The following is a 12,469-nucleotide window of genomic DNA, read 5'->3' as shown; positions in this document are numbered from 1 at the left end:
TGATTACAGCAACTCTAGGTTTGAATCTGTTCTTCAGTTCCTTGAGCTTAAGAAATGCTGAGCGAGTTCGGCCCTTTTGATTTTCTGACTCTAGCTCCTTGCACATTTCATTGTAGTATTTTGCTTTGTCATTCCGAGCAGCCTTTACATACATAAGTAAAAGAAAACCATCTGAATTTTCATGAAATCAACATGTCAACTATTTTCATTTTTCCATGCTTTCTTATAGTATTTATGTATATGCAGGTTGTTTTATATTATTAGAATAACAGTGTAGATTAAATTAAACTTCTTTAATTCACGTAATATAGCCACAATTTACTTCTCCATTATTTCTGTGCAGTATATTTAGACTGTTTATAATAGCAAAAAATTAAAATGGTATCGAAATAAAAATTTACTTTTTAGGATTTTCTGAAGAAAGTTCTTTTCAAATCACATTCTTACTTTTCCTTCTCTACTATACTATTTTCCTTCCCAAAACAAAGAAACACACCCGTACAGAGACAGAATATTTTGTGGTATCAGTTTTGCCTACAACTGTTTCAAACTTGCAGAAAACAAGTATCTTTTGGATGTGATAGGCTTCTCAGAATAAATCTGTATATAAGTAATTGTGGTAAAAAAACCTGTAACAAAACAGTTGCCAATTTAACATTTTTAACATGTATAGTAAAACCTATGACAGCCAGAGCATGATGGGACTGTCTTGTTCACCTAGGGCAGGGCATAAATAGTGCTACTACTTTCCTAGTGTTCATTTTAATAGATAATATTCTGAGTTTTCCTTCTCTGAAAGATTTCTGTATCACAAAGGTTCTAGATTTTGCAAGTTTTACTGTACAATTCAGTGATATTAATTATACCCACCATGTTGTTATCATCACTATCCATTTCTAAATTTTCCATCATTCTTAGTAGCTTGTTATCCCTAAGTAATTACTTTTCCCCTCTCTCCCATACTTGCCTGAGAACCACTTACATTCCCCATTCATTTGTTTATTCTAGATATTTCATGTAAGTGGAGTCACATAGTACTTTATGATCAGTATTGGTCAAACACTTATGGGCTTATTTTCACATATTTTCAATTCTATTCTATTGCCCTTTTTAAAATTATACCAGAACAAGGCTGTTATGGTTACAGTAGCTTTACAATATATTTTGAGATTAGGAAGTGTGGAATTCTACTTTGTTTTCTTTTTTCAAGATTACTTCTGTTGTTTGGAGTTCCTTGTGGTTCCATGTGAATTAGGCTTTTCCCTTTTTTGCAAACATTTTAAGAATTTTGAATTTAGATTGCTTTGGATAATACTGACATCTTTTTTAAAAAAAAATTTTTTTATTTTAGTATATTTTGTGTGTGTACCATCAAATTTGATCTGACTGGTACAGGAGGAGATTGTCCCTCCTTCTTCAGCAGAGCATCTGGTGGTTTTGACCATACACCTCTGGGATTATAGTGCAGCTTCTTGCACTAGGCCACCAGAGCTACCTTAATAATATTGACTTCTTAACAATATTTAATTTCTCAATCCATGTATTGTTTTTCCATTTATGCAGATCTCTTTTCATTAATGTCTTCAATTTCAGTGTACAAATTTTTCACCTTCTTGGTTAAATTCATTCCTAGGTATTTTATTCCCAGATATATATTAATATATCTTTCACTATAAAAGATATATTAAGGATCACTTGCTAGAAAGAGTAAATATCATTACACAGATATAAAATTCAGAATATATGCTCATACTTTCCCATTTATAATCAAATTTCAGAAACATGCCTTAGTCTTAAATCCTTCCCCCCGAAAAGCTAACAAACCACAACCAAAAAACATCAAGAGATTACAGAAAAATGTTATTATCTCTCCCTTTGTTCTCCCAAAACAAACAGGTAAGTCTTGTCTTACCTGAGCCATCAGTAGGAACTGAACTTGCATTGATTCCAGAAAGACCAAACAAAGGACATTCTCGATCTGTATTGACATGGCCCCATTTGTGACATTTAATGCATCTCACATTTCGAACCTGAAAAACAGTTGATTGTTATTTTTAGTTACTAAAATACTAAAAATATAACCAAAATTAATAATCTATTTCTAGAGAGAGCTTAAGATATATAATTTCATTTTTAAAGACTTAGAAGTTCTCCAAGTGTGCTTGGTAATGGAGCAGATACTAAAATCTTTTAATTCAAATTACACTTCATAGTTAAGATGAATACTATTTGTTTTGACCTCTTACTTAAATGGTGACAAAAAAAACAATGTCATACAAAAAGATTTGGTGAAGTACAAAAAAGAACTATGTCACGACTAAATCATCTCTAATTTTATAAGTACTGCTGTACTCCAGTATACTTCATTTAAAACCGTAATTTGGTCTGGTGATAGTCTGCCTTGGTTTTAAACTAGTAATAGTCTACATCTCTTCCTGACCTTGAAGAAATCCTCCAAATTCCTTGAAAACGGCAAAAATCAGTAACTATAATCTTTACTCACAGAACTTTTGATTTTTATCTTTTACCAGTTTATTGTACTTAATTTTTCTTCCTTTATTCCTTCTATTAAGAACCTCTACTGTCAAAGTGCATTACATATTGTACTGTTAACGGAAAGGTCAGTGGTTTGAATCTATCAGCTCTGTTAAGGGAGTGTGGATTTTTAAGAATGACTTTTCTATCCACGGCTGTAGATCAGACCATATGGTCAGATAAGAATATATAAGTAAAATGAATCTTTGAGGCTCTAACTGCCACTCTCAGCTCCCTTGGGGGTGTGGTCTCCAGCTGCCTCAAATGTGGACACAAGCTCACTACTGATTAACATCTTCAACCACATCAACAGCTGTGAGACCAACAAAGAAGAGAAAGCTAATCAGACTATAGAGTCTGTGGTAAGGAAAATCCAGATAAAGCCAGAGCCAGAGACCTTGAGATAGGAACTGCAACACAAGGAAAGCAGAAGAGAAAGCAGTGTGCATTCTTGGGACTGGAGGTTCCTATGCCAGTATCTTGCTACTGACTGAGAAGCTGTCTGGACTAAGTGAAACACTGTCTTCCTGTTAACCTGGTTCTGGACTGCTCTTTACTGAATCTGGACATTCACTGTGATATCCTTTGCTTTCCCTCATCCTCAACTATTATCAATTAATAAATTCCAAAACTGAAAGTTTAAAAGAGATTCTGTAAAGTCTTTTAAGGTCATTTGTAATTTATCTCAGACTCAGTAATTAGTTGAGCATTTCTTAAGCTCAAGGAATTGAAGAACAAATTCAAACTTCAAGTTGCTATAATCAAGGATGTTTAGGCAGAATATTAAATGATCCAGGAAGTATTAAAAGAAGATGGAAAGAATATACTGAGTCACTGTATCGAAAGGAATTGGCAGACACAGAAGAATTTCATGAAACAACATATGAGCAAGAGGATGAAGGAAGAAGTTAGGGCTACTTTGAAGGAAATAGCAAAAAATAAGGCCCCATGCTGCCCTAGATGTGCTCATCAAGTTGTGCCAAGAAATCTGGAGAACAACCACTTGGCCAACTGACTGGAAGAGATCTACATTTGTTTCCATTCCAAAGAAGGGTGACCCAAGAGAGTGTGGAAATTACAGAACAATATGATTAATTTCACATGCAAGCAAGATTCTACTGAAGATTATCCAAAAATGACTGGAACAGCACATCAGCAGAGAATTGCCAGAAGTCCAGTCTGGGTTTAGAAGGGGTCGTGGTATTAGGGATATTGTAGCTGATGTTAGATGGATCTTAGCTGAAAGCAGGGAATACCAGAAGAATGTCTATCTGTGTTTCATTGATTATGCAAAGGCGTTTGACTGTGTGGATCATAAAAAACTGTGGCTGACTCTGAGAAGAATGGGAATCGCAGAACATTTAATCATGCTAATGCGAAACCTATACTTGGACCAAGAGGCAGTCGTCAGAATAGAGCAAGGAAACACTGCATGGTTCAAAATTGGGAAGGGCATACGCCAGGAATGTGTCCTATCTCCATACCTTTTCAACCTATACGCAGAACAGATTATCTGAGAGGCTGGGCTCTATGAGGAGAAGTGTGGCATCAGGAATGGTGGAAGATCCATCATGACAATCTGCGTTACGCCGTTAACACAACCCAGCTTGCTGAAACTGAGGAGGACCTGAAGTGTTTGCTGCAGAGGGTTAAGGACTGCAGCCTTCAATATGGATTGGGGCTCAATGTCAAGAAGACAAAGATTCTCACCACTGGATCAATTGGCAGCATCAGGATGGATGGTGAAGAGATTGAGATTGTTCACAGCTTTAGTTTGCTTGGCTCCACAGTCAACACTCTTGGCACCAGCAACCAGGAAATTAAAAAACGTATTGCGATGGGCAGATGACACAACCCTACTTGCTGAAACTAAGGAGGACCTGAAGCGCTTGCTGCAAAGGGTCAAGGACTGCAGCCTCCAATATGGATTGAGGCTCAATGTCAAGAAGACAAAGATTCTCACCACTGGATCAACTGGCAGCATCAGGATGGATGGTGAAGAGAATGAGATTGTTCACAGGTTTAGTTTGCTTGGCTCCACAGTCAACACTCTTGGCACCAGTAGCCAGGAAATTAAGAGTATTGCCATGGGAAAGTCTGCTGTTAGGGACCTCTCCAAAGTACTGAAGAGCAATGGTGTCTCTCTGGAGACTAAGGTGCATCTGATACAGGCCACGGTCTTTGCTATCACTTGTTATGCCATCAGAGATTTGGACAGTGACTAAGGAGGATACGAGGAGAATTGATGCCTTTGAGCTGTGGTGCTGGAGAAGAATATTGATGGTAGCATGGACTGCTAGGAAAACAAACAGATTCATCCTGGAAAGGGTTAAACTGGGCGGCTCCCTGGAGGCAAGGATTCTGAGGCTCCATCTGACATACTTTCAACATGTTGTAAGGAGGGACTGGTCCTTGGAGAGGAACATCATGCTAGGGAGGGTGGAGGGACAGAGCAGGAGGGGAAGCCCCTCTATGAGGTGGATTGATTCAGTGACTGGAGTAATTGGGATGGGTGTCTCGGAGATGGTGCGATTGGCATGGGACAGAGCAGAGTTTAGGGCTGTTGCACATAGGGTCGCTATGAATCACAAGTGTCTCAATGGCACATAACAACAACAGCATCATTGCGATGGGAAAGTCTGCTGTTAGGGACCGCTCCAAAGTACTGAAGAGCAATGGTGCCACTCTGGAGACTAAGGTGTGCCTGATAGAGGCCAGGGTCTTAGCAATCACCTGTTATGCATCAGAGAGTTGGACAATAACTAGGGATGGTAGAAGGAGAATTGATGCCTTTGAGCAGTGGTGCTGGAGAAGAGTATTGAATGTACCATGGACAGCTAAGAAAATAGACAGGTTCATTCTGGAGAGGGTTAAACCAGGCTGATCCTTGGAGGCAAGGATTCTGAGGCTTCATCTGACATACTTTGGACATGTTTCAAGGAGGGACCGGTTCTTGGAGAGGGACATCATGCTTGGGAGGGTGGACAGACAGCGCAAGAGGGGAAGGCCCTTTATGAGGTGGATTGATTCAGTGTCTAGGATAATCGGGGTGGGTGTGTCAAAGACAGTGCGACTGGCACAGGATAGAGCAGGGCTGTTGTACACAGGGTTGCTATGAGTTGCAAGTGACTCAACGGCATATAAAAACAACATGTGTAACAGAGTGAGGGGCTGTGTCTGACCTTGTAGCCATTAGTTTGGAACTGTGGATTATTGAAGGAAACATCAATAATCCCTTTACGGAATTAACAGAGGTTTGACTTGGCCAGCCCATGTTGTCTTTACTTTCTTTACAAGTAGAAAGATAGGTAGTCTCCTCCTATAAAAATTTATAGCCTTGGAAAACTGATGGAGGTTCAATTTGAGTAAAAATCAATTCAATGGCAGTAGGTTGGTTTTGGGGTTTCTTCTATTATAGCCATGGTGTGGCAGTAGTTAAAAAATCTGGCTTTACCCAAAAGATTGGCAATTTGAACCCATCAGTTACTCTACAGAAAATAAAGCAATCTGCTTCTGTAAAGAATTATAGCTTTGGAAACCTGGCAAGCAATTCTACTCTCTTCTACAGAATTGATATGTGTGGAACTGATCTGCTGACAGTAGGTTTGGATCATTCTATTATCATTTCAAATGGAAACATAGCACCTTTTCAGCTCAAACATCATTTGCACAATAAAAGAAATATTAAATAAAAATTATCCTTACAGAATAAAATACGTATCACATACCTGAATACCAAATGGTTGATCTCTGATATTCATGTCATCTTTGGCATATCTATTACACAAAAAAATTTATAATTTAAGAAAAATTGAATGAAATAACAATATGAAAAAGTTTTTCAGTTCCAAGAACATTCTACATTACAGACTTCAACATGTATATATAATTATAAAATCTACTCATTTTTTCCAAAAGATACTGAATTATACTATGTGTCCTGTCTGACGATCTGTCATTGAAAATATGAAGATGTATATAGAACAACAGTAAGACTATGATCAAATGAATTAATCATAAATGAGACACATTAAAATTTCTTATCACTAAGAAAAGGATTACACACATTGAAAATCATTCTTGGATAGCTATTAGGAATGAGAAGAGAGAAGTAAGAACTAGTAAATAGGTCATTACTGTTGTCAGGTACAAGTGAGTCAGAAGTGACTCACAGCAGAGGGAGTACACTGCATGGGAGGAGACTGCCCTTCTTCCCTACAAAGTACCTGGTGGATCCGAAATCCATGCCTTTGGTTGGTTGTGTAACTCCTGACCACTAAGACACCAGAATTTGTTAAATTGGTAATAGACATACATTAGGAAGGGTGAAGGGAAAGGCAATAAATAATGAAATGATTAGTACAATGTCACTAAATAAAAGGAAGACACTGTGGTGGTATAAAAAGATTAATAAAAACTTTTATCGCAGCTTTGTTTACAATAGCAGAGTTGGAAGCAACCTAAGTGCCCATCAACAAACGAATGCACAGAGAAGCTGTGGTATATTCACACAATGGAATACTATGCTGCATTGAAAAACAAGGAACTGATGCAGTATTATTCAAAATGGGTGACCCTGGAGGACATTATGCTGAGTGAAATATCTCAGTCACAAAGGGACAAATACTGCATGATGCCACTGTTGTAGAATGGGTCTGACATCAGGGTTGGGGTAAGACTGAGAAAAAACTGGATAAATTATGTATACTGTATTGAAACAGATGAGGGAAAGAACAGATTAGAGGTGATATATGATTGAGTATAATGGTTAGCACAGGAGTACAGAATTAAGGTTGCATAGAGAAGTGTACTTGGTGCGGGGGTTGGGCAGGGGAGAAGGGATGGGGGAATTGTATACCAATGAAGGAATTTTTTTTTCTTTTTCTTTTCAAAGAGAGGAGTGAACTGGTGGGGAGGGGTGGGCAGGGAGAAAAGTGCAGCAATGAATGAATGGAAATCCAAAAATCTCTGTAAATATTTACTAAAATTAATTTTTAAAAAAATTAATGAAAACCATAACTACAGGGAAGAAATAGGAAAAGTGTTATTATAAAGCAGATATGGAAATTAACATTATAGAGTTAATATGTATGAATAATTGAATGAAAAATTAATTTGCTCTGTAAAGTTTCACTCAAGTAACTGTAAAAAAAAAAAGAAAAATGTCTTTATATTAGTTGTCTCCTCTGGAAAATATAAAGGCAGTATAAGGTAACTTTAATGATATATATTTTATCTTTTAAAAAACAAAATCACCACCAAGTTCTTACTTTTCTCGTGGAGCACCTTTCTGCCATTCAAATTTGTATTCAGTCTCTCCTTCTGCTTCTTCTTTCTAAAAATATGAATAAAAATTATTTTAATTTTCAAAATGACATTTGAAATATATGAATAATGTAGAAAAATTGCAATTGACTTCAAATAAATTGAAACATAGAAAATGGAGCTTTACCTCTTTGTTTTCTTGATTGAATATCCAATGAATGTGAAGAGAAAAAAAATGCTAAGTTAAAAACTTTAATTATTAGTCACTACGTCACCAGAGCATTTAACAATACTTTGTAAGAATTTATCATTTTTACTTTTCCCCATGTTTTACATGAACACAAAAAGAATAAAACACAGTATTAATAAGAGACAGTATTTAATAAGCATAATAATTCCTAATTTTAAAACACTTCAGTGACAGTGAATATTATGTTTTCTATTTATGAGTATATAGATCACTGTGGCATATTGGTTAAAGTGCTCTGAGGGAAAAAGACGAGGAAGTTTTAAAAACTGGGGCAGTTCAACTCTGCCCTATAGTGTCATTATAAACTGGAAATGACTTGATGGCAACAGGAATGACTCTGCATATAGCCAGTAAGAAGAGGCCTACATTTCACCTCAGATTGTTGGTGGACAGATGCCCTTGCAGCAGGCATCACCAACCATGTTACACTTGTCACCTGGGCAGAGCAGTAACTCCTAAGGAAGATCTGGCTTTACCACCATGCCCTCGAAACAAGCACTGCAGGACCTAGTCATTTCCCTGTGGTTAGTTCACCCAGTACCACTCATCAAGTCTTGGCTCTGTAGTTCAATCTGGTGCACCAGGATCAATCTTTATGCAAGATTGGATGCCTCAGCCAAACAGGATTCCAGTACTGACCAGTGTGTCTCACCATCTTCCAAATCTATTAGCACCTTCAGTAACACACCTGGAGTAGGAACCCAGCAGCAATTCTGTCAGGCTCAGAAAAATACTTTGAATCAGACCTTCCCCAGCTCTAAGACCACAGATGGCCCGAGGCCAATGCAGCTCCTGTTTCCTGAACGTAGATCCTCAGTCTCCTGAACATCATGCTGCCAGGGCAGGATTCTAGAAGCAAAGTTCTACCAGCATCCTTAGGAACCACAGAGCCACAGCAAGAAAAAGTAGTGGGATCACCTTCTGGCCAGCCAACTCTGCAGGTGGACACTCACACAGGAGGTCAGAAAAGGTCTGCTGTAAAACAGCTAATTAACAGAGCTTTCATTCTCCACAGTTACAGAGGGGCCATGCCCATGCTGTGACCCTTCATAAGAGTCAGTTCTGATTACCAAAAACTTTGGTACAGAGGCTGCTCTCTTACCATGTGTGCCAGGGCTCCATGCCTACCCAGGAGGACTTGAGGAAAGTGGATAATGAATTTGAGACAGTTGCCACTCAGCTCCTAAAAGGATTCAAGCTATGCTAAACAAATACAGATGTCTGCTTCTAGAAGATGCCATGAGGATTCATACTTCTGCTGAGATGGTGATGACTGACAAATGTCTGGCACTTGTTCATCCTGATGGCTTTCAGGTTGATTTCTTCTGTTCCTTCAAACTTGATCAAGGTGCCAGTGAAATGCAATTTGGCAGGAGTGACCATTATAGCTGTAAAATGATCATCTCCCCACGCCCAACAGTCAAGGCTCAAAACAGAGTCTGAGCCAAAGGGGGCACAGCAGATCCCATGAATCATGGCCAACTTCACCTAGTACATAACCACATCATGGTCTCTGAGGAAGGAAATGTTTCTGAAAAAATGGAATGCCTAGGTAAAGTACTGAAATGTGACAAAGTGGGTCCAGTCAGTCCAATACTGGGGTGCACCTGAAGAGAAAAACAGCTGGAGAGATTCCACGAAGGCCAGCGAACGCTCTCTGGGGCCTAAGTGGCCCCTGGAAACCTCATCCAGACCAGATTCTGGTCCTGAGAGCAAGCTCTCAAGCATCTTAGTAGACTCTCACTTGGAGATGACATGTAATAATTCCTTTCAAGACAAACCCCTGAGGAATTCCCCAAAGAATGAAGTTTTACACACAGACATCATGAATGGTCTGGCCAGCCTGATCTAAACCTCCAGCTCAGTAAGAGCCTGAAAACAACATTTAATAACATCTTAGAACTTAAAAAGGCTGGGAGGCAGTCCCAGAGTGACTCCACAGCCTGTAGCTCTGTGACGTTAGACTTCCCCAACTTTACACCCATGGCTTTGCAGGAAAAAAGTCTGGAAAACTTCATCCTGGAGCACAGTGAAGGTATTGTAGAAGCTGACTCCATTTTAGAAAGAGCTGTACACAGTATCCTAGAGTGTGAATAGCAGCAGTCTGCCACCTCAATTCCTCCGTGGAGAGCACAGACCCCCGCTCCAGAAATGTTACACTGTCTCCTGGAAAAAGCAAATGGAAATGGTCTTCTGTCTCCTGTCTGCTTGGCCTTTCTTCACAAATTCATTCCTTCTATTCACAAACACATAAAAAAGTGGCCTACTGGTGAGAAGCTGTGCTGCAATCCCACAGGCACACGGATCAAACCCACCACCTGCTCCGCTGCAGAAGGATGGGCAATCTCCTCCCATAGGAATTACTGCCTTGGAAAATCCGCTGAAAGGTCAGGTATGAGTCACTTCTGACTCGATGGCACACAACAACAACAAGGATATATACATATAAATTGTGAAATACATGTACCTCTGCTATTTTTTTTTTCTTTCCAATTCACACATTATGAAACACATTAAATTAAGCAAATGTTTTAATATGTATTCTCTTATACTATTTTAATTAATTTCATATAATAATAACAATTTCAAGAAATGATATTTCATTTTCTTTAAATACTTGTTATAGCAATTCTCAATCTTTAGTTATAAGCACATCAAAGACTTAAAAAAGTGAGGCCCGTACCTTTTTTAGCTCCTGGTGGGGCTTCATACATGAAGTTAAGGCCATTCTTTACACGTTCATCTCCCATAAGGAGTCTAAAAGAAATGAGACCTTCTTTATGTAGAGAAAAACTACATTTCAGGCATTTTTTATGTCCTTATCAGACCTGGTGGCATACTGGTAAAGCACTCAGCTGCAAACTAAGAGGCTGGAGGTTTGAACTCACCCAGCAGCTCTGAGGTAGAAATACCTTGCCATCTGCCTCTGTAAAGACTACTGCGAGGAAAGCTCATGGGGGCAATTCCACACTATCACCTGGCACTGCTTTGGGTTAGAACTGATTTGACAGCACACACCATTACCACCACAAGTAAGTACTCCAAAAATAAAGCAAATGAGCTTGGGTAAAATTGGTGAGAAATACAGGCACTTGAACCAAGAGTGTTAGCTATTAATGTTGCTCCTGATACACAGGATTATGTTTTAGAGAATATTTAATAATCATTTAGTATTACTCACATACTTTTGATGAAAAAGATGATCGAGGAGAAAATGTATTGTTCTATAAGTTCAGATTAAAGCAAATTCCAAGTATGTTATATGTAACTAAGGTACCATTACTCCTCATTTGCTTGATTCATCAAGAAAATAAAAAATTATCTTTTGTGTTAGACTTGCAACATACAATGACATCAGCTAGAATGGTAGGTACTGTGCTAAGAGAAATCAATGAAGAAATTTAGAAATGCTCCTGCCATTGAGGGGGAGAAAGATGGGCAATCTCCTCCCATTGAACTGACCCTTTGAAACTCCACTGGAGGGTCAGCTAGCTGTTGGTTCTGACTAGAGAGTATGTAACAGTAACAAAAGCTTGTGACTGAAGTAACAGTAACATGCAGTTAAACTAGAGAAACGTCATTTTTCCTCTTGAAGTTGTCCTGTGCATCATTTCATTTGAGTGTATGTTAAAAAAAAGATCTTTATATTCTTATATATTCTTGTGTTTTTATATTAAAGTATAGACTTGAATTGTTCTTTTAAGCTCTGATGCATTTAGGACTTGCTCACAGACTGTTAAATATGTCACATGAATCTGGGTTTTAAGTGAATTATTGTAGAAAGTAGCCATTTACAGGTAAAAAAATATTTCATAAGAAATAGGATAAATTCCTGTTCTTGGGAGAGTCAATATAAAAAAGCTGACAACTACTTGTTCAGCAGGGAATCAGTTTATAAATGTTAGTGTAATTTCTTACCTGTTATCATATGACTCTTGTTCTTTGAGATACTGTTGCATTAATTCTTCTTGTTTCTTCTTATCATATGATATTTTCTGTTCTGCCATCCATACCTAGTGAGGATGTAAATTTTAATTAAACAGATGTATTTAAATGAAATAGGATGTTTGCTTTTCTTTTATAATGGAATATAAAATAATATTGCTTACAGTTTACAACATAATCCATTTAGTCATAATACTACAAAATAATACCTAAAAAAAACCCCAAAACTCATTTGTGTCTTGTTGGTAGGTGCTAAGACTTGGCGCTGGCTCATAAGGACCCTACGAACAACAGAATGAAAAACTGCCCAATCTTGAGCCACCCTCCCAATCTCTGGTGTGGTTAAGTCCTTGCTGCAGTTACCAGTCGATCATCTCATTAAATCTCCTCCTCTCTTTTGATGACCCTCTACTTTTCCAAACATGGTGTCCCTCTCCAGAGACTAGTTTCTCCCAATATTGTGCCCAACGTTTT

The 12,469-nt window shown here is 38.2% G+C and overlaps 1 protein-coding gene and 1 pseudogene across 1 annotated transcript in view; one reads left to right on the top strand and one right to left on the bottom strand.

The window, feature by feature from the left end:
- CIR1 (corepressor interacting with RBPJ, 1) overlaps window positions 1-12,469 on the bottom strand; it is a 73,617-nt gene that overhangs the window by 39,329 nt on the left and 21,819 nt on the right. The window contains exons 2-7 of the mRNA XM_006878965.1: window positions 11,969-12,063; window positions 10,734-10,807; window positions 7,988-7,998; window positions 7,806-7,870; window positions 6,264-6,312; window positions 1,913-2,030 (exon numbers count right to left, since the gene is read on the bottom strand). Coding sequence (XP_006879027.1) covers window positions 1,913-2,030; window positions 6,264-6,312; window positions 7,806-7,870; window positions 7,988-7,998; window positions 10,734-10,807; window positions 11,969-12,063 — 412 coding nt within the window. The remainder of the gene's footprint in view (window positions 1-1,912; window positions 2,031-6,263; window positions 6,313-7,805; window positions 7,871-7,987; window positions 7,999-10,733; window positions 10,808-11,968; window positions 12,064-12,469) is intronic.
- On the top strand, window positions 8,126-10,147 carry LOC102865431 (annotated as a pseudogene).

Source organism: Elephantulus edwardii, unplaced genomic scaffold (assembly GCF_000299155.1).
Source record: "Elephantulus edwardii isolate Elephantulus edwardi_28Jun2011 unplaced genomic scaffold, EleEdw1.0 scaffold00001, whole genome shotgun sequence".
Lineage (NCBI taxonomy): Eukaryota > Metazoa > Chordata > Mammalia > Macroscelidea > Macroscelididae > Elephantulus > Elephantulus edwardii.
The sequence above is the reverse complement of the archived record's forward strand: the minus strand, read 5'-3'. Positions and strand labels throughout refer to the sequence as shown.